Genomic DNA, 26,328 nt, shown 5'->3' with positions numbered 1-26,328 from the left:
GAGCTGCATTTTGAGGTGGAGGTGGGCTTCTGTGGGCTTTGGGAGGGAGAGGGCAGAAGAGGATGAAACTGTGTGAAGGCTTGGAGGTGTTGCCATTGAGGACGTGGTCCAGTGGGTGACAAGTCAGTGGGTGACATCCAAGCCAGGCCTCAGCTGGACCTCGGGATTGGAACGGGGCCTACTCTTAGGGGTGCAAGCAGTAAGAGGCTGGGACTTGGGCTATGGTGGGGGCATTCTCTGGGCCCTGTTCTCGGTAGGGGGTCACTGCCTTTTCCCTGGGGTTTTCCCACATGTTGTGCCTTCCGGAAAGCACTTCTCCTTTCCTGGGCTCCGTCCTGACTCAGCAGTGCCCTGATACCCTGTGGTAAGCAGGCAGTCAGGGAGCAGCCAGGAGACTTCCTGGAGAAGGTGGCTAGAATTTCCCAGATGCTTCTGAGAGGTCCCTTTGTTCCACCTTCATCAGACACGGTCCCTTCCCTGTGGAAGCTCCGCTGGGAGAGGAGCCCTATGCATCGGTTTCCCTCTGCCTTCTTGCCGTGACAGGGCAGTGATGTGTTCCCTCTCAGATGGGTCCTGAGACCTGGCTGCCCATGGGAGGAGGCTGGCCTCAGAGGAGCCCTGGGACCCTGGCATGGCCTCGTTTGCTCAGCTCTGGTTCTGGGCTGCCAGGGTTCAAATCCCAGCTGTGGCATCAAGAACAAATAACCTAGCATCCCTGTGCCTTGGTTTCCTCCTCTGTAAAGTGGAATCATGACGAACCTTACCTGACAGAGCGCTGTGAGACACACATACACACAGTTAATGAATCCAGGTGTTTGTAAGTCCCTGCTGCATGCTGGAGATACCCCAGTGAGGAAGGAGGGTGTGGAGCTTGCTTCAGGGAACCCGCCTGCTGCCCGAGATGGGTAGACCCCTCGCAGCTGATCAGGACAGTGATGGGAGATGCACTGTGGTGCCAGAGGAAGGGGGCTGATGCTGCCGGACCCCAGGGATGAGGACAAGCAGGTGGGCAGTTTTTATTTATGGCTACCACCTTCCCCTCAGCTCTGGCCCTCAGACCTGGGGGAGCTTTGGGAGCCAGGCTCCCTCCATCCTGCTTGGCATTGGAGGGATGACACCCATCCCCATCTCCTTGGACTGAGGTTTGACTGGCCCTGGCCTGACAGCTTGGAATTCTGCTCTCTGCCGATCCCAGGCTGGGTTTCCAAGGCTCCTTCCTCTTGGGCTCTGGGAGGTAGCAGTGATGGTTTGATCTGCCCGTCAAGAAGTCTCTAAGGGAGGCCAGGCACGGTGGCTCAAGCCTGTAATCCCAGCACTTTGGGAGGCCGAGACGGGCGGATCACGAGGTCAGGAGATCGAGACCATCCTGGCTAACATGGTGAAACCCCGTCTCTACTAAAAAAAAGAATACAAAAAACTAGCCGGGCGAGGTGGCAGGCGCCTGTAGTCCCAGGCTGAGGCAGGAGAATGGTGTAAACCCAGGAGGTGGAGCTTGCAGTGAGCTGAGATCCGGCCACTGCACTCCAGTGTGGGCAACAGAGCGAGACTCCGTCTCAAAAAAAAAAAAAAAAAGTCTCTAAGGGAATCGCAGGTGACCAGCTGGGGCCAGCACCCCAGGTCATGCTCTTGGGCCTTCAGGCACTCCCCTCAGTCACCTGGTCATCATTCACCCCTTCCGTTGCCTTCCCTTCCACCTGCCATCTACCTGCCCACCTGTCCACCCACCTTGCCCGCATGCTCTTGCTACTGACTGGGCGGGGGTACCAAGTCAGATGCTGCCCATGCCCCAGAGGGACTCAGGTCATGTAGGAGAGACAGCCTGGTGCAGTGTCCACCGGGGGGTCTTCATGGGTCCAGCTGTGAGAGTATATTCCGACTCAAGACTCCCGCAGGCCCACCCCTTGGCCCCAGATTCCCAGAGAGGCCCGTTGGATGGGGAGCAGCTTGCTGCCAGGACAGAGGCAGGCCTTTGTCTGCCATGGGGTCTTTGAAGCAATCCGAGCCATAGCCCACGAAGCTGTCCAGGAGCCATTCTCTGTGACCCTCCAAGTGACAGCTCAGGAGTGAAGGACTGGGTCTCACAGCGGATAGTGACTCACAGGGAGCCAGCCTGGCTTTGAAAGCTCTTGCCTAAGGGGCCGGTAGTCTTCTAACATCCACACAGGTGTGGCTTCAACTCCCTATGTGGGATGTGCCCAGTTTGCAAGTCACCACACTGAGCGAACCAAAGCTCCGGTTTCTCTACCAAGTATAGAATCTGCTTATAGTTTCTCTCCATCCGGACACTGTTCCTGTGCAGGCCGTGCTGCTAAAGGCAGTGGTTGCCTGGTAACATGGCTGACATGCCACTGTTTGCAGGTTTCTAGGGGAACAGAGCTAGAAACCTAGTCAAAGGCCAGCTCTTCACACAGAAGAGGAAAGGGATTGATTAACTTTTATCTATACCTGGAGAAGAGACAAGTTTAGTAGAAGGTGATGTGGAAGCAGCCAAGTGTCCTAAGAAGCTCATAAACTTTGGAGTCAGGGTTCATATCTTGGCACAAAGGAGATACTTTGAAAAATGTCATTTAGAATAATTTGTATGAAGGTCTTTTTTTTTTTTTTTTTGAGACAGAATCTCGCTCTGTCCCCCAGGCTGGAGTGCAGTGGCGCCATCTCGGCTCACTGCAAGCTCCATCTCCCGGGTTCACGCCATTCTCCTGCCTCAACCTCCTGAGTAGCTGGGACTACAGGCGCCTGCCACTGTGTCCGGCTAATTTTTTGTATTTTCAGTAGAGACAGGGTTTCACCATGTTAGCCAGGATGGTCTTGATCTCCTGACCTCGTGATCCACCCACCTCGGCCTCCCAAAGTGCTGGGATTACAGGCATGAGCCACTGCACCCAGCCATTTGTATGAAGGTCTTAATGGACAGCAGCATAAAGGAGGGTCAAGGAAGACTTTCAGAGAAGGGAAATGTGGTTTTAGAGTTAAAAGATTGCTTTGGGAAGCTGAGGTGGGAGGATTGCTTGATGCCAGGAGTTCAAAACCAGCCTGGGCAACATAACAAGACCCAGTCTCTACAAAAAATTTAAAAATTAGCCAGGCATGGTAGCGCACACCTTGAGACCCACCTACTTGGGAGGCTGAAGTCAGAGGATCACTTGAGTTCGGGAGTTTGAGGCTGCAGTGAGCTGTGATTGTGCCATTGCACTCCAGTCTGCCACAGAGTAAGACCCAGTCTCTTAAAAAAAAAAAGTTAAAAAATGAATGGATGTTCCCAGGCAGAGAACAGGGAGAAGGGTGTTATTGGTGGAGGCAACAGCAGGAGGAAAAGCCTGGCATCATGACCACACCCCAGGCAGACCCTGTCACTTCCTCCCAGCCCCTCCTTGCTTTCATGGTAGCCCCACACCGTCAGCCATTGCCAGGAACACTGGGGCAACAGACAAGGCCAAAAATAACCCAGGGGGAAGTTGCCCGTCCACCCTGATTCTCCTCCTTGGCCCCTGCAGGACAGTGGCAGAGACAGCTGGTGGGGCCAGGCCTCCAGGGCTCAGGCACCTTGTTTCAGCCTATGGTCCCTGCACATCCTGTGTGCTGGCACATGACACATCCTGTCTTGGTTAATCCTTCTAGCACCCTGCCAGGTCAGTGATATAGCCCCCGTTTTACAGAAGAGGAAACTGAGGCTCAGAGGGGCTAGGTGCTCAGCCCAGGACACACAAGAACTAAGAAACTAAGGCCGGATTCAAATTCATGTCCTTGATGCCAAAGCCCTTCAGAAGACAGTCTGCCAGGAGCAATGTGATCTGTACTGAGACAGATGGGAACACTGTGTGGCTGTGAGAGCCCAGGAGGCCCTGAACCTGGCCTTGGAGAATCAGGGGAGGGTTCCTTGGGGAGTGGTAGCAGAGGTGAGGTGCTGGTGTTGTGGGAGATGGGTCTGGTGGGATCAGGTGAGTTTCAGGAGTCTGAGGGCACCAGGAGGTAGTAAATATCCAAATCTGGGCAAGAGCAAGGTGATCTCGAGACAAGAGACCCACAATTCAGGGCCTTAGGAATTGGTTTCTGAGGCTCTAGTCTGTGCCTTGGGCTTTGCAGCTCATTTCAATCCTGTTCCTTCTCTTTGCTGTCAATGCCTTCTTATCCTTAAAAGCTCAGGTCAAGCATCACCTTCTCCACAAAGCCTTCCCTGACTCCCCATTCTGATCTTTATCCCTCCTTCAATGTGGAGACCCAGTGGATACATGTGACTAAAAGCTAGAGCATTGGGGATAGGTGACCACCTCATTCAGGTCAAAGAGGGTGCCTGCTTCCTTTAGGCTTCGGGGAACCAGGAACTCATCTTCTGGGAGATGAGTTGAGGAGGGCTGTGTGCAGGAGGGCTCCTGTCTGCGTGAGTTTGTGTAGTGCCTGAGTTTTGCTGCAGTTCGGGTGAGCTGGGGGCTCAGTATGTTTCAGTCTTGGCTCTGTTGCTTAGTGATGCCCAACTTTTGTTCTGTTCCCAGCCTGCCCACCAAGGAGGAGGAGTCACTGCTGCCATTGTCATCCCTTCCCCAGCCAGAGCCTGAGGATCCCCTGTCCGCCCTCCCCCAGGGGCCTCCCCAGCCCCCCTCTCCACCTCCCTGCCCGCCGGAGATACCTCCAAAGCCAGTACGCCTGTTCCCGGAGTTCGGTGAGTGCTGCAGCAGGGGATGTGGCTCTGGGTGGATGGCCTGGGATCCCTGGGATCAGGCCTCTGGAGGGTATGCAAGGATCACACTCCTTTCTGTGCAACCCTGCCACCAGCCCATTCTGTGGCCCTGGGCAGGTCACAGCCTCCCTGAGCGCTATTCTCTTCATCCTCACAATGGAGACAGTGCCCACCTGTCTGGCCTCCTGACTGTTAAGTGTGGGGCCATGGCCAGCTTTGCCAGTTACCCATGGTCTGATTTTCCATGGTGTTGGGTGGTTTGCTTTTCCTGGGGTTGGCGACATTTCTTGATTCATATTGCCTTTGACAGTCCTTACCCCGATCCCCAGGCTCACCACTGGCTCAGACCTCCCTGTGGTGTCACAGCCTCTCCTCTGCCACCCTTTAGTGCTGTCCTGAGGCCTGAGGGTATAAATCACACTTCCTATCCCCTGTGCCTTTTTTTGAAAGCCAGGGAGAAGTGGGGGTGGGGGTCTTGGCATGGGGGAGGCTTTGTAAAGCCCAGTGTGGTGCCCCAGGAGAGGAGGCCAGGCCCCTTGCCCTGAGTCCCCCCAACCCGTCTCTCACCAGATGACTCTGACTACGATGAGGTCCCAGAGGAGGGGCCAGGGGCCCCAGCCAGAGTGATGACCAAGAAGGTAGGGCCAGGCATGGGACTGTCTGCCTGTCAGTGTGTTGGGGGGTTACCCAGCTGCCTGTCAGATCCTGGGGACCACCATACAGAGAGTGGGCAGCCATTTCTTGGGAGGCTTCCCCTTTCCCCACCTCACTTGCCATACAGGGGTCAGGAGTCACGTGTAGCCATAGTGCCTTGGGCCAGGGGTCGGGGCCCAGGCCCTGGCTGCATGTGTGTGGGCATGTGGCCTCCCCCCACCCTCTGTGTTAGGAGCTCGTGTCTTATCCCAGAGTGTCTGTCTCTCTTTCACTTCTTGCGTTCCCGTGTCTGTCTGTCTTGCCTCCCTAGCCTGCAGTCCTTTTCTCTGTCCCTTTATCTTTCTGTTTTTGTCTGTGTCCTAGGTCGGTGTCTGCCACTGGCTCTCCTGTCCCTGTGTGGTCTCTGCTGGCAGGGGGAGGGGAGTGTGAGGAAACAGAACTAAAAGTGCTGGGCTGTGCGGGTTGGGGCTGTGTGGACAGAGCGGGTGTGGCAGCCCCGGGTGGGTGTGATCTGTGGTTTGAAGGAAAGGATGACGCTGAGTGGGTCTCGGGGGCAGGAGGAGCCCCCACTGAGCCGAGTCCCACGGGCCGTGCGTGTGGCCAGTCTGCTGAGCGAGGGAGAGGAACTGTCTGGGGATGACCAAGAGGATGAGGATGAGGATGACCACGCCTATGAGGGCGTCCCCAAGTGAGTGTCCAGCCACCCTCCTTCCTACTGCTCAGCCCAACCCCAGCCCGCCCCCTCTTCGCCTCCTCAGCCCAGCCCCCCATCCCCTCATCTCTCGCTAGTGGCGGATGGCACACCAGCAGCCTGAGCTTGTCCTTGCCCAGCACAATTGCTGCGCCACACCCCATGGACGGGCCGCCTGGGGGCTCCACCCCCGTCACACCAGTCATCAAGGCTGGCTGGCTGGACAAGAACCCACCGCAGGGGTGAGTGAGGCCTCTTGGGTCCTGCCGTGCTCTGCATGGGGGAGCGGGGGGCAGTGTCCAGGACCCCAGGACGCTGGTATCACAGATCTGAAAGCCAGAAGGGCCTGAGATGATTTGCACAGGTCTCCCTCCAGGCAGACTGCGACCACCGATGATGCCCTCCAGACCCATTTTATTGCCCTGAAAATTGGGAGATCGCTGGGCATGGTGGCTCACACCTGTAATCTCAGCACTTGAGATGCTGAGGTGGGAGGTTTGCTTGAGGCCAGGAGTTTGAGACCACTCTGGGCAACATAGCGAGACCTTGTCTTTACAAATAAATTTTAAAATTAGCCAGGTGCGGTGGCTCATGCCTGTAGTTCTAGCTACCTGGGAGACTGAGGTGGGAGAAGCACTTGAGCCCAGGCATCTGAGGCTGTAGTGAGCTAGGCCTGTACTACTGCCTTCCAGCCTGTGTGGCAGAGTGAGACCCTGTCTCAAAATAAATAAATAAATAAAATAAAATAAAATAAAAGAGATGTGCTACTTTGAGTCTGACTTCAGTCACTTTTGCTGTAAAATCCATCTTCTTGCCAATGGCCATTTGGGATCCTTCCTCCCTAGAACCTGGCTGATCCTCACTCTGAGTGTGGCTTCTGAGGGCTGGAGTAGTCCTGGAACGTGTCCTCCCACCCCCAGTCATTTGCCTGTTGTCCCTCTCCCTCTCCAGATCTTACATCTATCAGAAACGATGGGTGAGACTGGATGCTGATCACCTGCGATACTTTGACAGTAACAAGGTGAGGCCTGCCTCAGTCCTGACACGACCCTGCTGTAGCCTAGACTGGCCCCAACACTGGAACGAGGTGGCATCCCTCCCCAGAGGAGTCCTCGCCAGAGCTCTAAGTCTGACCCCTTAACCCATGTCCTCCTGGCCCTCTGCTGCAGTCAGGGTCAGCACAGGGTCTTGTCTCTGACCAGCTGCAGGAGACAGGGCTGCAGCCTTCATTTCGGCTGAGGCTGGGGGAGTCAGTGAGGTGCTGGGTCCCATAATACAGCTCCTGTCTCTCCCCCAGGACGCTTACTCTAAGCGCTTTATCTCTGTGGCCTGCATCTCCCGCGTGGCTGCCATCGGGGACCAGAAGTTTGAAGTGATTACAAACAACCGGACCTTTGCCTTCCGGGCAGAGAGTGATGGTGGGGAGTGTGGAGTGTTTTGTGTGTGTATGTGTGTGTGTGTGTGTAAGTGGGTAGAGAAGACTGGAAGTTTGGGCAGAGGAGGGGGAAGAGAAGCATGGCGCATCTGTCCTCTCACATCACATCCAGGGAGGTGTGGTCCCTTTGTGAGGTGGGTGGAGGAAGGGGGCACCCTCTGTGACCAGCTCTGTGCTTGACATGGTCACTGACTCTTCAGAACCACACAATCAGCGGGAGCAGGCTTGGAGGGGTGAGGTCACTTACCCAGCATCAGTGGCAAAGCTGGGATTGAGCCTGAGCTTGTTCAAGTCAGAGAAGTCAAGCAAAATGATAGGGGGGCAATCTGGGTGGGCTTTCTAGAGGAGATGTTGCCTGAGGAGCCTAGGGCCAGGAGACCCCTGAGGGGCTCCCTGCCAGGCCGACCTTGGGCTTACTCCTCCACCCTTCTCCTGTAGTGGAGCGGAAGGAGTGGATGCAGGCCCTGCAGCAGGCCATGGCTGAGCAGCGTGCCCGGGCCCGGCTCTCTAGCGCTTATCTGCTGGGAGTTCCAGGCTCAGAGCAACCTGACCGCGCTGGCAGCCTGGAGCTTCGTGGCTTCAAGAATAAGCTGTATGTGGCCGTGGTCGGGGACAAAGTGCAGCTCTACAAGAATCTAGAGGTGCTAAGGGGTCACAGAACCTCTCCCCTGCCCATGCCCGCCTACCCTGCCCCCAGGCTCACCTAGGACCTTAGCTCTGCCTTTTCTGTTCCCTGTTTTCCTGCACTGAGCCCAGCCCTTTGCCTGGATGTGTCCTCGCTTTCCCCAGTTCTGACCACTTCCCCCAAGCTCTGAGCATCACCCTCCAGTCCCTGCCCTGGCCCCTGCGCCCCCGCACCTCTGCTCATTGCTGTGTGGGCCCTGAACCTGCAGCCCCTTGCCCCGCCCAGCTTCCCGTGTCCCCCGCTGTCTCCCTCCTGGGCACCCCCCCAGTCCCTGAGTTGCACTACCTTCCCTTCCTCTCCCCGTCCCAAGCCTCATGCCCTGCCCCTAAAGCCTTGCCCTCATCCCGTCCCACCCGCCCTCCAGGAGTACCACCTAGGCATTGGCATCACCTTCATCGACATGAGCGTGGGCAACGTGAAGGAAGTGGACCGGCGCAGCTTCGACCTCACTACGCCCTACCGCATCTTCAGGTGACCCTCCATCCTCTTGGCTCACCGGCATCCTCACTCCTTCCTAATGTTTTCCTTTTGCTCAACGTGGGAGGCTGCCCCTTCCTGTGGGATTGGTTCCCTCACCCTGCTCCGCCCTGCCCCACCTGTGGAGCCCGTCTCCCGTCACTTGCTAACTCACTCTGATCTCCCTTCCTCCTAAGAGGTCTCACTCTCCCCTATGCCGCTTGGCCACTGCTGTCCTCCCCTGCCCGCCATGCTGCTCAGGGGTTGCCCATGCTGGCCTCCTGCACCCACTGCCCCTACACCTGCACCACCCCTGGAGAGTGCTCTTGTCTCTCATGAGGCTGCTCCTCAGTCATTGTCTCTGGGCCACCAAGGCTCTGCTGTCTTGGTTTCCTCTAACCTTAGCTGTCCCTTGGTGTCTTTCTCTGTCCTCTGCCCTCTCCCTGGGCAGCCTTGCCCACTCCCAGGCCTTCAGCCGCTACCTCTGATGTACTGAACTATGCCCGGGTTTGAATCCTGGGTCCATCACTGACTAGCTGTGTGACCTGGGAGATCACTTGGCCTCTGTGTGCCTCAGTTTCCTGGGGAAGTGTTTGTAATACTGGTAGTAACTGGTCAATAAACACTAGCATCACCCCCAACCCTCCCACTTCTCTGCTCTTAGCCCAGGTGTCTATCTCCAGCGGGGTCTTTCTGCTGAGCTCTGTCCTGCATGTCTGACGGCTGTAGTCACCTCCCGCTTTCAGCTCCCTGTTCTTCCCAGGGGCCTGTCTCTCCAACCAAGAGGGAAGGACTCATGCCTTTCCTTTTTTTTTCTTTTTGAGACAGAGTTTTGCTCTGTCTCCCAGGCTGGAGTGCAGTGGCACAATCTCGGCTCACTGCCACCTCTGCCTCCAGGTTCAAGTGATTCTCCTGCTTCGGCCTCCCCAAGTAGCCGCGATTACAGGTGCACATCACCACGCTAATTTTTGTATTTTTAGTAGAGATCGGGTTTTGCCATGTTGGTCAAGCTGGTCTGGAACTCCTGACCTCAGGTGATCCACCCACCTCGGGCTCCCAAAGCACTGGGATTACAGGGGTGAGCCACTGCACCTGGCCCGTGCCTTTCCTTTTTATCCCATCTGGTCCCATCCCTCTGCTGTCACCCTTCTGGCCCGGGCCTGGTGGACCCTTGGCCCCAGCGCCTGCCTCCTCACTCTTAGGCCACCCGTGCCTGTCAGCCTCTTTACTCCAACTGCTTTGACTGCTGGGGGGCCTTATTTTTGAGAGATAAGTTTTTATTTGCTCATTTCTTGCATTTGAAGTTCTCTTTGATGACATCCTTGGCCTGAGATTCTTTGCCATAGACCTTAACTACCACACAGCTACAGCCCCACCTGACGGGCGTTCTCTGATTGTCAGTCTGAGAGGCCTGCCCATTCCCGGGTTTCTTGTTGTCATCAACCCTAAAGAGGTAGACTTGGTGTTCTACACAAAGGGCCTCCTCCAGCTCGCATGCGTGGCTCATTGCATTTGGGCGCAAGCACAGGAAGGTGAGCTTGGCGTCTTGGCTCCACCTTTGGCAGCTTTGCAAATTGCACGTGCTAGGTTGTGGAGGAGGAGGTCTCCAGGACCTCCATAAGATGGCATTAACGGCCATCACACCTCCAGCAGCGATGCCTTCCTTGGTTGTGGCAATGGGTTGTGGGTGGAGTAGACTCATGGTCACATGTGTGACTCGGTGGTGGCAGGGAAAGAGCCAGAAGGGTCTTTTTAAAACTAAATTTTTTCAGGGACAGTCATCATTTATTGTTCAACCAGGGCCTCCCACCCTGAAGAGCAGGGCATGCTATGGCAGCCACAGGTGTCTGGGTATGCTGGGCCAATGGAGTGCTTTGTGGGGTGAGGCCATGGAGCATGTCACAGTTGGGGCTGGGATAGGAATGAGGATGGGGATGGTGGAGGAGTCTTTTAAAGACATCTCTGTACCTTCCCCTCCTTTCCACTTAAACCCTCTGTGGATTCTCCATCGTCCTCAGGGTGCACTTTGACTTCCTCTGCCTGATGCAGGCCTGTCCTGTCCGTCTTCCAGCCTCTTCTCTGCCAGTCTGCCCTCCTGTCTCCTGGAATGCCCCCTGTGCCATCCTGCCCCTTTGCACACGCTGTTCCCTCTGTCTAGACTGCCCTTTCACCTCTTCACCTGGCTCAGCCCTTCTGATCTGTCAAACCTTAGCTCAGGCATCATTTTCTTCCCAGCAGCCTTCATGCCGCAGGCTGGGCAGAGCCCCCCACTGGGCTTCCCTGCCCCCATACGCTGTTGGGTTCCTGGTGTCCTTGCCTTTGTCCACACCTACTTTCCCTACCAGAATGGGATGCCTCACTCTTTTGCCTAAGCGCTCCCAACACCTTGTCCCCCACTTCATTCTGTGCCTCTTCGTGCTGCTCCCAAATCCCTCTGAGTCTATCCCCACCAACCTCCCCACCCCTGTGTCCCCAGCTTCTCTGCTGACTCAGAGCTGGAGAAGGAGCAGTGGCTGGAGGCCATGCAGGGAGCTGTCGCCGAGGCCCTGTCTACCTCAGAGGTGGCCGAGCGCGTCTGGGCTGCAGCCCCCAACAGGTTCTGTGCTGACTGCGGGGCTCCCCAGCCTGAGTGGGCCTCCATCAACCTTTGTGTCGTCATCTGCAAGCGCTGTGCAGGTGTGTGTGCTGGGGTTGGGGCACCAGGCAGAGGTGTGGCGGGGTTGGCCATTTGGGATGCCAGGTGTCCTATCTGGAGGAGGGCCTGGAGTGGAGACAGCAGTCAGAGAGCTGCTATTGATGAGGCTTCTCCTGCACACCAGGCCTTTCCCCTGTGATTAGCCTTGAGTCCTTACATTGCCAGGCGGGGGTTCAACTTCTCCCATCACAGGTGGGGACTCGGAGGCACAGGGAGAGGAAATGGCTTATTCAGGGTCACCTGGCAAGTAAGTGAGCCCAGATTTGAGCCCAGGCTTGTTGGGGTCCGGTGTTCCTCTCATTACAGAAGAATAGGGGGGGCCGGGCAAGAGGAATTGGCAGGAACCCGGCAGGGCTTTGCATGCAGAGGGAGGAGCTGGTGTTTTGTCTGGAGGGCAACGGGAGGCAGGGACGTGGTCAGATTTGTGGGTCAGACTCTGGTGGTGGGTGGAAACTGAGTTAGAGGGGCAAGTCTAGAGACCAGTGAGGAGACTGCCATAGGATCCAGGAGAGGGAGGAGGAGGAAGCCTGGCCTGGGGAAGCTGTGAGCATTTGAGGGCTATTGAGGATCTATGGTGGAAAACTCTCAATGACTGGATGAGGAAGATGAAATGCAAGATGGTCGAGCCCAGGGTTCATTCATCTGCTCAATCAAGGCCACTCAATCTGGCCACTGTGTGCCAGATGCTGGGGATTCTGTCCTCCTGGGAGCTGACATAGCTCAGGTGGTGGCTGTGGGCTGCTGGAGGTGGGGATCCAGGTGGAGGAGCAAGTCTTGGAAAGTGTGCTGGGGAGGCCCTCTGTGAGGAGGTGACATGCCCACTGAGATCTGAATGGCAAGAAGGAGTGGCCATGAGGACATGGGCAATGACAGTCTGGGTAGAAAGATGATGGAGGGGAAGCAGGAAAGGAGTTGTGATCTAATTCTGGGAGCCACTGGAGGGTGAAAGCAGGGATTAGAAGTCAGGGATTTGCATTTTAAAGAGATCACCTCTGGCAGGGCTGTGTTAAGAGTGGCCTGCAAGAGGCCAAGCATGGTTCCAGGGAGCCAGTTGCAGGGGGCTGGTACAGGAGCCCAGGCGAGGATTACAGGGCTCAGTCCTGCCCTGTGGGGAGCAAGAGAGCATGGCTGGATTCCAGAGCTGCCAGCAGGCCTACCCCCTCGCGCCTGCTTGTGGCCTGTCATCCCTGCCTGTCCCAGTGGACACTGGGGGTGGGTAAGTGATTCCATGAAGGGGAGGGCACAGGTGATTCTGGGTCTGGCCCTGTGTCTACAGGGGAGCACCGTGGCCTGGGCGCTGGCGTCTCCAAGGTGCGGAGCCTGAAGATGGACAGGAAGGTGTGGACAGAAACACTTATCGAGGTGGGGATGCCCCTGCTTGCCACTGATACTTGGACTCTGCCCCATTCAACAGCTGTCTGGGTCTCCCAGCCCCCTCCCTATCTCAGTGACCACAGCACCTTGGAGCTAGAAGAGATCCTTAATGATAATCTAGTGGGTGGGAATTTCGGAAAAGCAATTTTTGGCAAAGTCAGCAAACTGGCCAGTGAGCTAAGAATGTTTTTATAGTTTTAAAGCGTTATATTAAAAAAAAAAAAAAAAAAGGAAGAAAATGCAGCAGAGACTGTATGTGTTCTGTAAAACCTAAAATATTTACTGTTTGGCCCTTTAGAGAAAGTATTTGCTAACTCCTGATCTTATTTCACTTTCATCCATTGAATAGATGGGTAAACTGAGGTCCTGGGCAGGGCTGTAATCTGTCTGAGATTACCCTGTAAATGCACATTGACCACCACCCCTGCCTCTTTCCATCTCACTTCTGGCTGACCCAGGGCCTTCTCCCCTACCTTGCATACCCTCTCAGAGGCCCTTAGCCTTCATTTCATCTGAACTCACGTGCACCAGTGGGTATATGTATGTATGCTGCGTGTGCACACACGTGTACATTTATGCCTCTGTACTGGAAACTCCCAGGTACCCATATGTGGTAGATACAGGGGAGAACCTGCAATGGGAGGCTAGGCCCAGGCTGCAGACTCCAGAGCACTTGGAGTGTCACATCCCTTTCTCACCTCCCCACAGTGTGTTTGGCACATAAGTGCTAAGGACTTTGCATATGTTAATTAACTGACTTTCAGAACAAGCCAGGAGTTAGGATTAGAATAACCAGTTTACAGCCTTGAAGCCTGGGGAGAGAAAATAACTTGCTGGAAGACACAGAGTGAATCTGTAGTGGCAGGCACTGTTATGCTTTGTTCTATGCTGTGACCCCAGCACCCCATATAGGACCTGACAAAGAGGCAAGGTGGGGGGGCCTAGGAAATGGCTGTGGAAGGAGGAGCCGGATGAAGGAAGGAACTGATTCCCGAATGCTGGATCCCTGCACTCACCCGAATCCACCCCTATCCCTCTTGCCTAGAGAGGAATGTCAGGGACGGGAGAGGTTTCCAAAATCCCTGCCTACCCCATTGGCTGACAGGTTAGGCACCCACCCCCGGCTATCATAGTCTCAGGAATGCAGAGCTCTAGATGTGGAACTGGGTGGGGCAGCAGCAAGGCCCCTGGGACCAGGCACAGGGCCTGAGGCGTCCACCTGTCAGGCTGCTGACCCCCTGTCCTGTCACTGAGCCTGAGACCTAGACTCAGAGCCCAGCTCTGGTGGCAGGAGCATCCCCAGCCACCAGCAGGCCAGGCTGTCCTCACCTTCCCCATTGGGAAAGTGGGCAGATGGCCTGGCTCTCCCAGCCCCTTGCCTAACAACCTCAGAAACCAAGTTTCTGCCCGGCACGGCCCCTGGCTGTCAGCTGGCCCGTCTGACCTCCTACACACCCCTGCAGCTCTTCTTACAGCTGGGGAATGGCGCTGGGAACCGCTTCTGGGCAGCCAACGTGCCCCCCAGTGAGGCCCTGCAGCCCAGCAGCAGCCCCAGCACCCGGCGGTGCCACCTGGAGGCCAAGTACCGTGAGGGCAAGTACCGCCGCTACCACCCACTCTTTGGCAACCAGGAGGAGCTGGACAAGGTCAGGATACTGCAGCTCTGGGGCCCCTTGGGACCACCCTTGTCTTTCTGCTGCCCTGTTCCTTACACTGTCTTAACCCATCTCGTCTACCAGCTCAGGGAGATGCCTTGGCGTATGGGGAAACTGATGTTTGGAGGGCAGAAGGGCCCTGCCTAAGCCATATGAAAAGTTCTGGCCATGCAGGGAGGAGCCAGGCCTGACCCTTGGGCCAAGGCCACGTCCCCAGCATCTGTCTGTCTCTCTCCCGATTCCTCAGTCTCCTGCACCCCGTCCTGTTGCTTCTGAATCCTGCCAAAAGGAGTGAACTTGATGGGGATGCTATTTCCTGTCAGGCTCATGAAAAACAGCTGGGCTGCTCCAACCCACCCCCATCCACACCCAACTCAAGATGAGGCCCCGTATGGGCCCCAGGCCCTGACAGGCTGGGAGCCAAGTCTCAGGCCCTGATCTGGCTCCGCCTGAGCGGGAGGCGGCCAGCTCTGAGGCAGGGGTATGCCATTTGTGACCTCTGGTTGGCCTTCAGCCCCTCCCCCAAACTGCCCCTCCCAGGCAGACTCAGTCCAGCTAGAAGCCCGCTGGGAGTCAGGCCTCCACCTCCCAGGGACCCAGGCGTCCTGCTCCCAGCCCAACCCAGTCTAGCCTGCAAGCCAGGAGGGCGGCAACTCCCATTGGTTGGGAGTGCTGGGCAGGCAGTGAGGAATTCAAATGTGGGAGGAATTAGCTACAAAGCACCCCCCCCCCACCGCTCTTCCACAAGGCAGAAGGAGCTTGAGATCCTCTGGAGGCTCTGTGGCTGACTGGGCAGCTGTGTCCAGGCTGCCAGCAGGGGTGAGGCCCCGGGCAGCTGGGATCCCCTGGCCTCCGCTAGGCAGCCCCTGCTCGCCCCTCCTCCCCTTGGCCTCTCTCTTCCCTCTCCTTCCTTCCTTCCTGTTCTCTCTTTCAGTCTGAGGATGGACCGCTCCAGGCCTGGGTGACTCCTTCCTCTTCTTTCCTCTCCTCCCCCATACCCTCTTTCCCTGTGGGCCCCCCACTCCTGCTTGGTCTGACCCTCCCTTGCCTCTTCCTAGGCCCTGTGTGCTGCAGTCACCACCACAGACCTGGCTGAGACTCAGGCGCTCCTGGGCTGTGGGGCCGGGATCAGCTGCTTCTCGGGGGACCCCGAGGCCCCCACGCCCCTGGCTCTTGCAGAGCAGGCGGGGCAGACACTGCAGATGGAATTCCTTCGGAACAATCGGACCACAGGTGAGCGTGGGGTGGGGGTCCACCAGGCTGTGCAGTGCCCAGTGGGGTTTGATTTACGTGCTGCTCTCAGGCTGTGATCGCAGCTCCTCAAGGGCCCTTGGTAAATTGTGTGTGAGCTGGGGTGTGCTTGGGTTTGCACGTCAGTGTGTATTTGTGCTGCGTATGCATGTTCCTCTGTGTCTCTGTCTCTGTGACTCTGTTGATGACTTCCCTGACTCGCAGTGTGGGTCCCTCAGGATGGCTGGCAGCTGTGCTGGTGTTTGTGCACCTCTGAACCCCTGGGTCTGTGTTTGTGGGGATGTTGAGAGCTTTGGAGTGAATGTGTGTGCAGAGTGTGTTTGTGTTGCTGCGTGAGGGATGCTGTGTTACATTTCTCCATGTGTGGGTCACCCACCATGGCAGCCCTGTCTACTGCCCTGCTTGGGTGGAGCTCAGTCCTGAACCTGGTTTGGGTACCATTGGCTCCCCCTTGGGGTGGGTGAGGAGGGGTCAGTGCGCTGAGCAGTGCAGCTTGTGGCCCAGGCCTGGCCTCTGGGGCCACATCCTAGGACTGAGGGTGGAGCTCAAGGCTGGGGCTCCGGGCTCAGGGCCATGGGTGGGCGGGGCACACTGGGCTGGAGAGAGCCCAGGTGTCCAGGGAGACACAGGAGACCACCCAACTGGCTTGGGCTTGGGGGCAGAACCGCCCCTTCCCCCCACCATTGCTGACCATGGGGAGCAGAGCTGTAGTCAGGCTGCCACCTTGAGCTTCCTGCCATCTGGGAAAATCCTCTTTCCAGGGATTATTATTGAGTTTGCCCAATGCCCCCCTGATGCCAGTGTGCCTGGCCTGTGCTTCCCACCTGGAGAGTGGGGTGGGCCGGGAGTCAGGGAGGCTTCCTGGAAGGGGCAGTGCTGGAACTGGGCCTTGGGAATGGAGTGAATTTCCACAAGTGCGGAGAAGGAGAAACAGCCTTGGCAAGACCCTGCAGATAGGAGGGGGAGCTTGAGGCTGCCAGTTAGGGAGCTGGGGCTGACGATTCGAAAGTGAGCCTGGATGCCCAGGCCAGGTGGGAGTGAGGTGGGGACACCCTCTTGGGTGGCCAGCATGACCTGCCATCCTTTCCCCACCTCCAAAGAGGTGCCTCGGCTGGACTCGATGAAGCCCCTGGAAAAGCACTACTCAGTTATCCTGCCGACCGTGAGCCACAGTGGCTTCCTCTACAAGACCGCCTCTGCCGGCAAGCTGCTGCAGGACCGCCGGGCCCGGGAAGGTGGGTGCCACCCCAGACCCTGCCCTGGCCCATGGCATCTGGGCATGGCTGCAGGGCTAGGGAAGCCAGGGCTGGCCAGACGGGTGGACCCATGAGGCAGCCAAGTGGACTCTGGCAGAGTCACCCTAGAGGGCTTCCTGGATATAGTTTGGGGTACGCAGAAGGTGCTTCCTAAATGATCCTGGTGGGAGTAGGGGTAGGGTATGGCGCTGCAGAGCAGGTCACTGCCAGAGTTTCTTTGGACTAAATGAGCCTTTATTGAGCCCCTACTGGGTATGGGCTCTGCTGAGCATCTGGTAGTTAGAGCCTGTGGCTGGTAGGGAGTTTGAGGACTGAACGGAAAGCCCTGGCCCTCTCTGATCTCAGCCTTCCATTCACTCCCCAAATCAGAAGAAAATCCATAAGAGCCCGCACAGTTGGCACCACCCCCATTACCTCTCTGAACCACCCCCCTAATCACTCTGCTGGTCTCCTCACTGTTTCTTAGACATGTTGTCACCTACTAGGATCTTTGCCCGTGCTGTTCCCTCTGCCTGAAATGCTTTCCCCCAGGTATCTGCATGGCCAATCCCTCACTTTCCTCAGGTCTCTGTTTCAGTATCACTCCTGCAGAGATGTCATCTCTGACTACCTTATGCAAAATAGCACCCCCCATCTCTCCCTTTACTCTGCATTTCCTTTTCTTTTTTTTTTTTTTTTTTTAATTCTTTTTTTTTGAGACGGAGTCTCGCTCTGTCGCCCAGGCTGGAGTGCAGTGGCCGGATCTCGGCTCACAGCAAGCTCCGCCTCCTGGGTTCACGCCATTCTCCTGCCTTAGCCTCCCGAGTAGCTGGGACTACAGACGCCCGCCACCTCGCCCGGCTAGTTTTTTGTATTTTTTAGTAGAGACGGGGTTTCACCGTGTTAGCCAGGATGGTCTCGATCTCCTGACCTCGTGATCCGCCCGTCTCGGCCTCCCAAAGTGCTGGGATTACAGGCTTGAGCCACCGCGCCCGGCCTCCTTTTCTTTTTTGAGATGGAGTTTCGCTCTTGTTGTCCAGGCTGGAGTGCAATGGCTCAATGTCGGCTCACCGCAACCTCTGCCTCCCGGGTTCAAGCGATTCTCCTGCCTCAGCCTCCCGAGTAGCTGGGATTACAGGCATGCGCCATCATGCCTGGCTAATTTAGTTAGTAGAGATGGGATTTCACCATGTTGGTCAGGCTGGTCTCAAACTCCCGACCTCAGGTGATCTGCCCGCCTCGGCCTCCCAAAGTGCTGGGATTACAGGCGTGAGTCACCGCGCCCGGCTACCCTGCATTTTCTTCACATCACTTACCTGGTACTCATTTGTCCATTAATGTACTTATCTATAGATTCTCTGTACCCCACTGGGACATAAACTCCTTTTGGCCACCACTGCCTGTAGCCCTCAGATCCTAGAACAGTGGCTAGCACACAGTGGGCACTTGGCAAATATCTGCAGAATGAAGGATGACTCAGGCAGAGCTGGTGCTCCTGGAGGGAGCCCATCCACAGGGTCAGACCTGAGGAAACATTGACCTCAGAGAGCAAATGTCAGGCCCTCACAGACAGGATGAGAGGCAGAGTCTGCTGTGGGAACATTGTGAGGTCATTGCTGACAACATCCCTCAGCACCTCCTGTGTGCTCTCCTATGGGGACGAAGCCCTTCGACTCCCAAAGAGATTTCTTTGGAACTCCATGCTGTTCACAACCTCATTGCCCCAGGTCTGCCTCCCTCTGCCTGATAATGTCATTTATGTAACAACTGCCTGAGTCATCCTTTTTGCCCTGGATGCCAGGAAGCTCTGAGCCACTGTAAAGCTCAGTGCTGTGAACTGAATAAGCCTGCATGGCCATGACAACCTATCCTTTCCATTACCTTTCCTGGTCCAGATTCTCCTTTCTATTTCTTTTGTGGGACCTTGTCAGTCTCTCAAAGCCATTGTAGCAGGAGGCAGAGTAGAGAGTGATGGGTGCTTCTAGAAAAGGAGATTGGGGCATATAAGTTTTCCTGTGACATTCAGGTGGTGGGTGGAGGGGACAGGGTTTGCAAAAGCTGGGAGTGCTGGGTGGGGATATGTGTGTCCAGGAGTGACAGAGAGGCAGCTGGAGAGACAGGCAGGGGTAGACCTGGCAGGGCCTTGAATGGCAGGCTGAGGGGTGCAGAGTCTGTCCTGAAGACCATGGAATGGTTTTGGTTAGAGGAAGGATGTGGTCTGATTTTAGCTAGATCACTCTGGGATTTTGGAAGGGGCTGCCTTAGAGGCCTGGGGGAGAGGATGACTTGTGGGCTGGCTGGCATGGTGGGGATGCAGAGAGGTGGATGGATTTGGGAGAAACTTGAGAGAATGAAGAGCACATGGGTCAGATGGGAGTGGGAGCCTTGGGAGGATGCAGAGGTGGTTTTCAGGTGGTGGGGGGCTCTCTGATGGCTCCCCTGCCCAAATTCTCCCCAGAGTTCAGCCGGCGCTGGTGTGTCCTTAGTGACGGGGTCCTGAGCTACTATGAGAATGAGCGGGCAGTGACCCCCAACGGAGAGATTCGGGCCAGCGAGATTGTGTGCCTGGCAGTGCCCCTTCCTGATACCCATGGGTGAGCACCCCTGGGCAAATCAGACTGTGGTTGCTATAAGGTACAGTCCCCCACTGGGGAGACAGGGAAATAGGCCCAGAGAAGGGGAGGACCTCCCCAGGGTCACACAGCAAACGGAGGCTGCATAAGGGCCGACCCCAGTCTTTTGAGGCCCCAGCCCAAGACTTTTCCACCACCTCTTAGGGGACCGAGTAAGGACAAGCGCCAAGGCAGTGTGGAGGGGGCAGAGGATGGCGGTTGATGGTGCAGGTTGGGGGTGGGCCAGTGCTGGATGAGGTGGGCCTGAGTCCTGGCCTGTGTATTTGCAGCTTTGAGCACACCTTTGAGGTGTACACAGAGGGAGAACGGCTGTACCTGTTTGGGCTGGAGAGCATGGAGCAGGCTCATGAGTGGGTCAAGTGTATTGCTAAGGTGGGCCTGGGGTAGCAGGGCGGCTGTAAGGGTGTCTGATGGGGGAAGGTGGGGCCTACTGACCAATCCCATGTATCCCAGCTCCCCCATCTAGAGAGCAGCAGCTAGATGAAGGGGAGCAGACATGGAGCAGGCCTGTCCCGCCAAGGGCCTACTGTAATCTGCAGCCCTCTGCAGGGTTGGTCAGACCTGTCTTAGCTCTGCAGAAGAAGGGCTGTGGCCTTGTACTCCACAGGTGCTCAATAAGTGAATGACAGTCAGAGCCATCTTAGGATGGACAGTGCCTCCTCCAGGGGAGTGTGCTCCTTGTTCCTGGAGGCGAGCAAGCAGAGGCTGGAGGGAAGAGGCAGGGAGGCCATGGGGAGAGCTCTGCCTCGGGGACTAGAGCCAGGTGCCTGTGGGGTCCCCTGTGCTGTAAGAGCCTGTGACTTTTTATCATTCACTTGTCCATTGATCAGTTGTCTTGTGTGCCTCTTGAGAGTCAGCCCGCAGAGACCTGGGGACCCAGATGAACCAGGCTTAGTCCTAGCCCTTCAGTAGCTCCCATGTGGGTGTGGAAGACAGCTCCCCTGCGGGTGGGGTTCAGGCGGCAGCAACAGTGTAACCAGTGCCACAACAGAGGGCAAGAATGCTTTGGTGCTGTGGGGGCCCAGAGAAGGGCCCTCCAGAAAGTGTCTGGGAAGGCTTTCCAGAGGTGGGCACATCTGAGTAGGTATGAAGTGGGACATGGTACCCAAGTTCCATCTGTGGGCTTGGTTCTGCCTTGGGGAAGAGAAGGCCGCTGGGTGGGAAGAGGGCACCTGCCTGTAAGCCAAGAAGCTGGGGCATTGGGGCAGGCAGTGCTGTTGGCTGATGCTGTCTCCCCCGGCTGCCTCTCTGCCAGGCATTCGTGCCTCCCCTGGCTGAGGATCTGCTGGCCCGGGATTTTGAGCGGCTCGGACGCCTACCCTACAAAGCTGGCCTGAGCCTACAGCGGGCCCAGGAGGGCTGGTTCTCTCTCAGTGGCTCGGAGCTCCGCGCTGTCTTCCCAGAGGGGCCCTGCGAAGAGCCACTGCAACTACGGAAACTGCAGGAGCTTTGTGCGTGGACCAGACCTGGGCCCCCAGCCTCCAGGGCACCCTATCCTGGGCTCCCAGGCCCCCAGCCCTTGCCTGGAAGTCTGAGCTCTGCCTGGCTTGGCCAGAGCTGCCATCCTGCCCTCTCATGTCCTTGGAGTGCATCTCAGCCACCCCATACATTGGCGGGCGGGTCCTAAGGATGTGTGTGCGCTCAGAGAGGGAGGGAGCAGGTTGGGGATCAGGAACAAGACCTGGGCCTCACCTTGACTAACCCCTCCACAGCCATCCAGGGGGACAGTGAGAACCAGGTGCTGGTGCTGGTGGAGCGAAGGAGGTGAGCCACGGCCTCCCTGAGGGGCTCTGAGAAGCCTGGAGCCGTCTGATGGGCCTGGGGACAGGGTGGGATAGGTGTAGGCCCCTCAGTGACTGACTGTCCCTGGTCCAGGACACTGTACATACAGGGCGAGCGGCGGCTGGACTTCATGGGTTGGCTGGGGGCCATCCAGAAAGCAGCCGCCAGCATGGGGGACACGCTGTCGGAGCAGCAGCTTGGGGACTCGGATATCCCGGTGATCGTGTACCGCTGTGTGGACTACATCACGCAGTGCGGTGAGCCCTGCCCCTGCGGTGCCGGCCCCGCCCCCTCCCAGAGAGCCGCCTCCCGTCCCAGAGCTGCGTGGCCCCGCCCCATGACGCAATGCCTCAGGCCCCAAACGCTTGGCCCCGCCCCTCCCTAGGCCTGACCTCCGAGGGCATCTACCGCAAGTGTGGGCAGACATCAAAGACGCAGCGGCTGCTGGAGAGCCTGCGGCAGGATGCGCGCTCTGTGCACCTCAAGGAGGGCGAGCAGCACGTGGATGATGTTTCCTCGGCGCTCAAGCGCTTCCTGCGCGACCTGCCCGATGGGCTCTTCACTCGTGCCCAGCGCCTAGCCTGGCTGGAGGCCTCAGGTGGGCCCTGCAGCCCGTGCCCAGCCTCCTCCACCCATCCCTCCGGACTCCTCCACCCTTCCCTTCTGGCACTTGCACTAGGCTCACCCTAACCGACAGGCTCCAGTTGCCCGCCTCTGCTTGTCATTCCCATCGCCACTCCATACGGAGCCCGGGGCCCTGGAAGACCCAGAGTTCCTTACCCTGGTTGAGTGCCTGGCCTGCATTGACTTGGAGGGCACAGGGACTGCTGTCACCCACCATGAGAAGCAGGACAGCCCGGGTGGGGTGAGGAGATGATAGTTACAGGGAGTTTCTGACCTGATTTTTCTTTCCCACCCAGAGATTGAGGATGAGGAGGAGAAGGTCTCCAGGTACCGAGAGCTCCTGGTGCGGCTGCCACCTGTCAACCGGGCCACAGTGAAGGCCCTTATCAGCCACCTGTACTGGTGAGGGAGGATACCATTGTGAGACTCTGGGGGGTTGGGGTGAAGGTTCTTCTACCCCCACCCTGGCTGACTGCCCTCCCCTGGGAGCCAGCTGGGCTTCTGCACCAAGTGCTGACTGTGATCTGCCCTAACATTGGACATTTGTAGAGCAGGGGTCCCCAGCCCCCAGGCCACAGACCAGTACAGGTTTGTGGCCTGTCAGGAACCAGGCTGCACAGCAGGAGGTGAGTGGTGGGTGAACAGGCATTACTGCCTGAGCTCTGCCTCCCGTCAGATCAGCCGCAACGTTAGATTCTCAAAGGATTGGAACTCTATTGTGAACTGCACATAGGAGGTGGCGCGCTCCTTATGAGAATCTAATGCCTCTGAAACCATCCCCTGCCCCCACCATCCTGTCTTTGGAAAAATTGTCTTCCATGAAACCAATCCCTGGTGCCAGAACTGTTGGGGCCACTGTTATAGAGGATTTTTCCACTTGGGACCAGGTTACCTTGGCTGGATCTCCCAACTTCCCAGTCCTACTCCTACCAGGACCCAAGATATGGCCAGAAAAACTGTTCCTACCCCATTAAATAGTGGTCCCCTCTGATCAGACCAGTCTTGGACCTGTCAGAAATTAACAGGGAGAGATGGGAAGCTCTGGCCTGACTCCTCACTCAAGGCCCTCCTCCACCTCTCTCTAGTGTCCAGTGCTTCTCAGACACGAACCAGATGAACGTGCACAACCTGGCAATTGTGTTTGGGCCCACGCTCTTCCAGACAGATGGGCAGGACTACAAGGCTGGCCGTGTGGTGGAAGACCTCATTAACCACTATGTGGTGGTGTTTAGTGTGCGTCCCTGGTCAGTGGGCAGTGGAGGGCAGGGATGAGCCTTCCAGATGGCGGTAACCACCTGTCCTTGCCCCTCGCCCCTTCCCAGGTGGATGAGGAAGAGCTCAGGAAGCAGCGGGAGGAGATCACTGCCATTGTGAAGATGCGTGTGGCTGGCACTGCCAGTGGGACCCAGGTGAAGTCTGGAGCCTGGGTGGGGGGCTTGGGCCTACCACCTGCGCCCATTTTCTAGGCCCCCAGCTGAGCCCTGTCTCCCTGCAGCATGCCGGTGACTTCATCTGCACAGTGTATCTGGAGGAGAAGAAGGCAGAGACCGAGCAGCATGTCAAGGTAGGTGCTGGGACCTAGAAGCCAAGGGGCCAGAGAGTCAGGCTGGGCCAGGCACAGGCTCAGATGGCCAGGGGAGCAGTGCTTCCATCCCAAGGAGAGGACCAGTTTGGGACCTGTATCTGGCTGGTGCTGGGGCCTGCTCCTAAGAACTACTCAGAAATACCCCTCTGTATCCCAGGACTCCAGAAGGGCCTGAGAAGGATGGGCTCAGGCTCTGAATCACGTAGCAAGGTTATGGTAGAGCAGGGGCCAGGCACAGGTAGGCTAATCTTCTCCTTGGTCCTTGCAGATCCCAGCATCCATGACTGCTGAGGAGCTCACCCTGGAGATCCTGGATCGCCGGAATGTAGGCATCAGGGAGAAGGATTATTGGACCTGCTTTGAGGTTAACGAGAGGGAGGAGGCAGGTGGGTGATCCTGGGCTTGTGCAGGGTGTGGTATGGCTTGTCTCAGCTGTAGCCCCAGTCTGTCCTCCCCTACCCTGCACATGAGGATGGGTGGTGAAAAGGACTTTGATGACGTGTTGCTGTCACACTGATCTCTGTGACGGTGGTGATAGGGTGCTGGCAGGGATTGAGGTTATGCCTGTCGTGGCTGATAGAAGGGACAGTGAAGGGGTAGATGGTGTTGACTGTGATGGTGCTTTCTTAGGTGTCAGTGACAATGGTGATGGTTGAGGGGAGAAAGGTAATTTATGGTAAAGGTGATCTTGATGGCAGTGGAGGATGAGGCTGTATGTGTTCATTTGTTTTACTGTCCTTGTTGAGTGCCAGGCACTGGGCTGGGGAGCCACACACATAGTCCCTATCCTCGTTGGGGTTAGTCTGGTAGGGGATGGAGGCATTAGTCTAATGATCACACCAATAAATATTCAACTACAGTTGCATTAACTGCTGTGAAGGAAAGACCCATGGCATCACCAGATCTTTCCCGAGCCAGGATGGGAAGGAAGAGTAGGGGTTATTTGGTGAAGAAGGCAAAAGCCCTGTGGTGGGCAGAGGCACAGCCCTTTCAAGGAGACGAGGGCAGTGAGGGGATGGTGACATGGGTGGGGCTGGAGATCAAGGCAGAGGCAGCCACGCAGGGCCTAGCAGCAATGCAAGACCATCGGAGGGTTAGTGAGTAAGAGTTTAAGAAGATTGCTACTCGCTGCTGGATGGGGAGAGGGAAATTAGAGCACACTTTGAAGGCCATGGTTTAGTCTGAGGAGAAGGCAGTAATGTGGGCTGGGTGGCAGCAGTGGAGATGGACAGAGCAGAGAGATTTGACATGTGGATCAGGAGAGGGAGGAGAGGTTTGTTTCTGGATGGAGCAGCCTGGTGGGTGGTGGTGGTGGTGGTGTTTCCCCGATGGGGGCTACGGGGAGGGCGGGAAGGGAGGCAGGGGGTGGAGATCACAGGCATGGTTTTGCACATGTTGAATTGGAGCAGCTTTGGTCACAGCCAGGTGTGTCAAGCCTGAAGCTTGGTCATGGGAAGGGCGGTCGTGATGGTAGTGTTTTGTGTCGTGGCACTTGCAGATGGTTGGAGTGGACCGGGGATGTGTAGGTGATATGTGCCCATCTGCCAGCCCTTGGTGGTATCGGGCCATATGGTCCCAGTGACGGTAGGTGTGACCTCTCCCCAGAGCGCCCCCTGCACTTTGCGGAGAAGGTGCTGCCCATCTTGCACGGGCTGGGCACGGACAGCCACCTGGTGGTGAAGAAGCACCAGGCCATGGAGGCCATGCTGCTGTACCTGGGTAGGTGGTGCCTGCAGGGTGGCCAGGCTCCGGGCATTCCCCTCTTCCAGAGCCAGGGTGGGACCTGGTGGTGCCAGGTAGGAGCAGCTCAGGCAGAGGGCACCAGGTGGGTGGGCCTCTGTGGAGAGGCTGGGGCAGGATGGGGCAGCTTCCTTCGTCCTGGGACCCAGCCTCAGCTGGGTTGGTGCAGCCTGTACCCACTCCAGTCCCCCCCCAGCCAGCCGTGTCAGTGACACCAAGCATGGCATGATGAAGTTCCGTGAGGACCGCAGCCTCCTGGGCCTGGGCCTGCCCTCAGGCGGCTTCCACGATCGCTACTTCATCCTCAACAGCAGCTGCCTGCGGCTCTACAAGGAGGTCCGGGTAAGTGGCCCCACTGGGTTCGGCCTCAGGTTGTGCACCTGTACCCCTGAATGTGCTCAGAGATTCCCCTTGGTCTGCAAGTAGAAATATTCCTGTTGTAGGCTCTCAGGATAGCACAGCAGTGGGGGAGAACTGTAGACTCTCAAGGCCCCTCCTGCTGTGGCCCTGGATGTCCACTCTACTGTGCCCTGTAGCCCCACTAGGCCCTGGCACCCGGATGCCATCACACCACTCCATGCCCATGCTCTGTCTCACTGTGCCTGTGCCTTATCACTGCACCCACAGGAACCTGTTACTTGATGACAGCCCCAAGTTGTGGCCCATGCATGCCTTGTCACATCGTGCATCGTACACCTCCTGAGCCACCCTCCTCACTCATTTTGTCCACATGCAGGTGTTCTCCCAACCCAGACTCCACTTGGCACCCTCCACCTTCTGCACATACATGCCACACACACACCCCAACCCCACACATCACTGCACATGCTGTCCTGGCTCTAGACCTGGGACTTCTTCCATAACCCTGATCCTCTATCAAACAGAGCCAGAGGCCGTGGAGCGGGGCCCCTGAGACCGTGAGTAGCTGTGGGCTGACTGCCAGCTGCCTTACACCACCTGGGGGCCAAATGAGCTGGGTAGGAGCATGGGGACACAGCCAGGGCTCCTGGCCATCTCCAGGCATGGTTCCCTGCCCGCGTGCCGGTCGGCACTAGCCCCTATCCTGGGCCTAAGCTCCTCCCCTTTATCCCTAATCCTGTCCCAGGGTCCTTTCCCCAAGATAGGGTTCCCTATCAGTGCAGTGCTCTAGAATTTTCC

The 26,328-nt window shown here is 57.1% G+C and overlaps 1 protein-coding gene across 6 annotated transcripts in view; it reads left to right on the top strand.

The window, feature by feature from the left end:
- Positions 1-26,328, top strand: part of ARAP1 (ArfGAP with RhoGAP domain, ankyrin repeat and PH domain 1) — a 68,861-nt gene that overhangs the window by 34,960 nt on the left and 7,573 nt on the right. For 3 of the 6 annotated variants that reach the window (XM_025356947.1, XM_025356946.1, XM_025356950.1), the window contains 27 exons: positions 4,491-4,657; positions 5,246-5,313; positions 5,887-6,017; positions 6,119-6,262; positions 6,972-7,041; positions 7,318-7,438; positions 7,894-8,096; positions 8,505-8,611; positions 11,073-11,272; positions 12,568-12,653; positions 14,129-14,311; positions 15,379-15,553; positions 16,672-16,806; positions 19,265-19,400; positions 19,709-19,811; positions 20,695-20,890; positions 21,152-21,203; positions 21,315-21,478; positions 21,607-21,819; positions 22,142-22,247; positions 22,931-23,078; positions 23,168-23,254; positions 23,341-23,409; positions 23,699-23,816; positions 25,036-25,149; positions 25,367-25,512; positions 26,055-26,087. In XM_025356947.1, coding sequence (XP_025212732.1) covers positions 4,491-4,657; positions 5,246-5,313; positions 5,887-6,017; positions 6,119-6,262; positions 6,972-7,041; positions 7,318-7,438; positions 7,894-8,096; positions 8,505-8,611; positions 11,073-11,272; positions 12,568-12,653; positions 14,129-14,311; positions 15,379-15,553; positions 16,672-16,806; positions 19,265-19,400; positions 19,709-19,811; positions 20,695-20,890; positions 21,152-21,203; positions 21,315-21,478; positions 21,607-21,819; positions 22,142-22,247; positions 22,931-23,078; positions 23,168-23,254; positions 23,341-23,409; positions 23,699-23,816; positions 25,036-25,149; positions 25,367-25,512; positions 26,055-26,087 — 3,475 coding nt within the window. The remainder of the gene's footprint in view (positions 1-4,490; positions 4,658-5,245; positions 5,314-5,886; positions 6,018-6,118; positions 6,263-6,971; positions 7,042-7,317; positions 7,439-7,893; positions 8,097-8,504; positions 8,612-11,072; positions 11,273-12,567; positions 12,654-14,128; positions 14,312-15,378; positions 15,554-16,671; positions 16,807-19,264; positions 19,401-19,708; positions 19,812-20,694; positions 20,891-21,151; positions 21,204-21,314; positions 21,479-21,606; positions 21,820-22,141; positions 22,248-22,930; positions 23,079-23,167; positions 23,255-23,340; positions 23,410-23,698; positions 23,817-25,035; positions 25,150-25,366; positions 25,513-26,054; positions 26,088-26,328) is intronic. The other 3 variants (XM_025356949.1, XM_025356951.1, XM_025356952.1) reach the window with 2 other exon arrangements.

This window comes from Theropithecus gelada, chromosome 14, assembly GCF_003255815.1.
Source record: "Theropithecus gelada isolate Dixy chromosome 14, Tgel_1.0, whole genome shotgun sequence".
In the NCBI taxonomy this organism is placed as follows: domain Eukaryota; kingdom Metazoa; phylum Chordata; class Mammalia; order Primates; family Cercopithecidae; genus Theropithecus; species Theropithecus gelada.
Note: the sequence above shows the minus strand (reverse complement) of the source record. Positions and strands in the feature narration are given on the sequence as shown.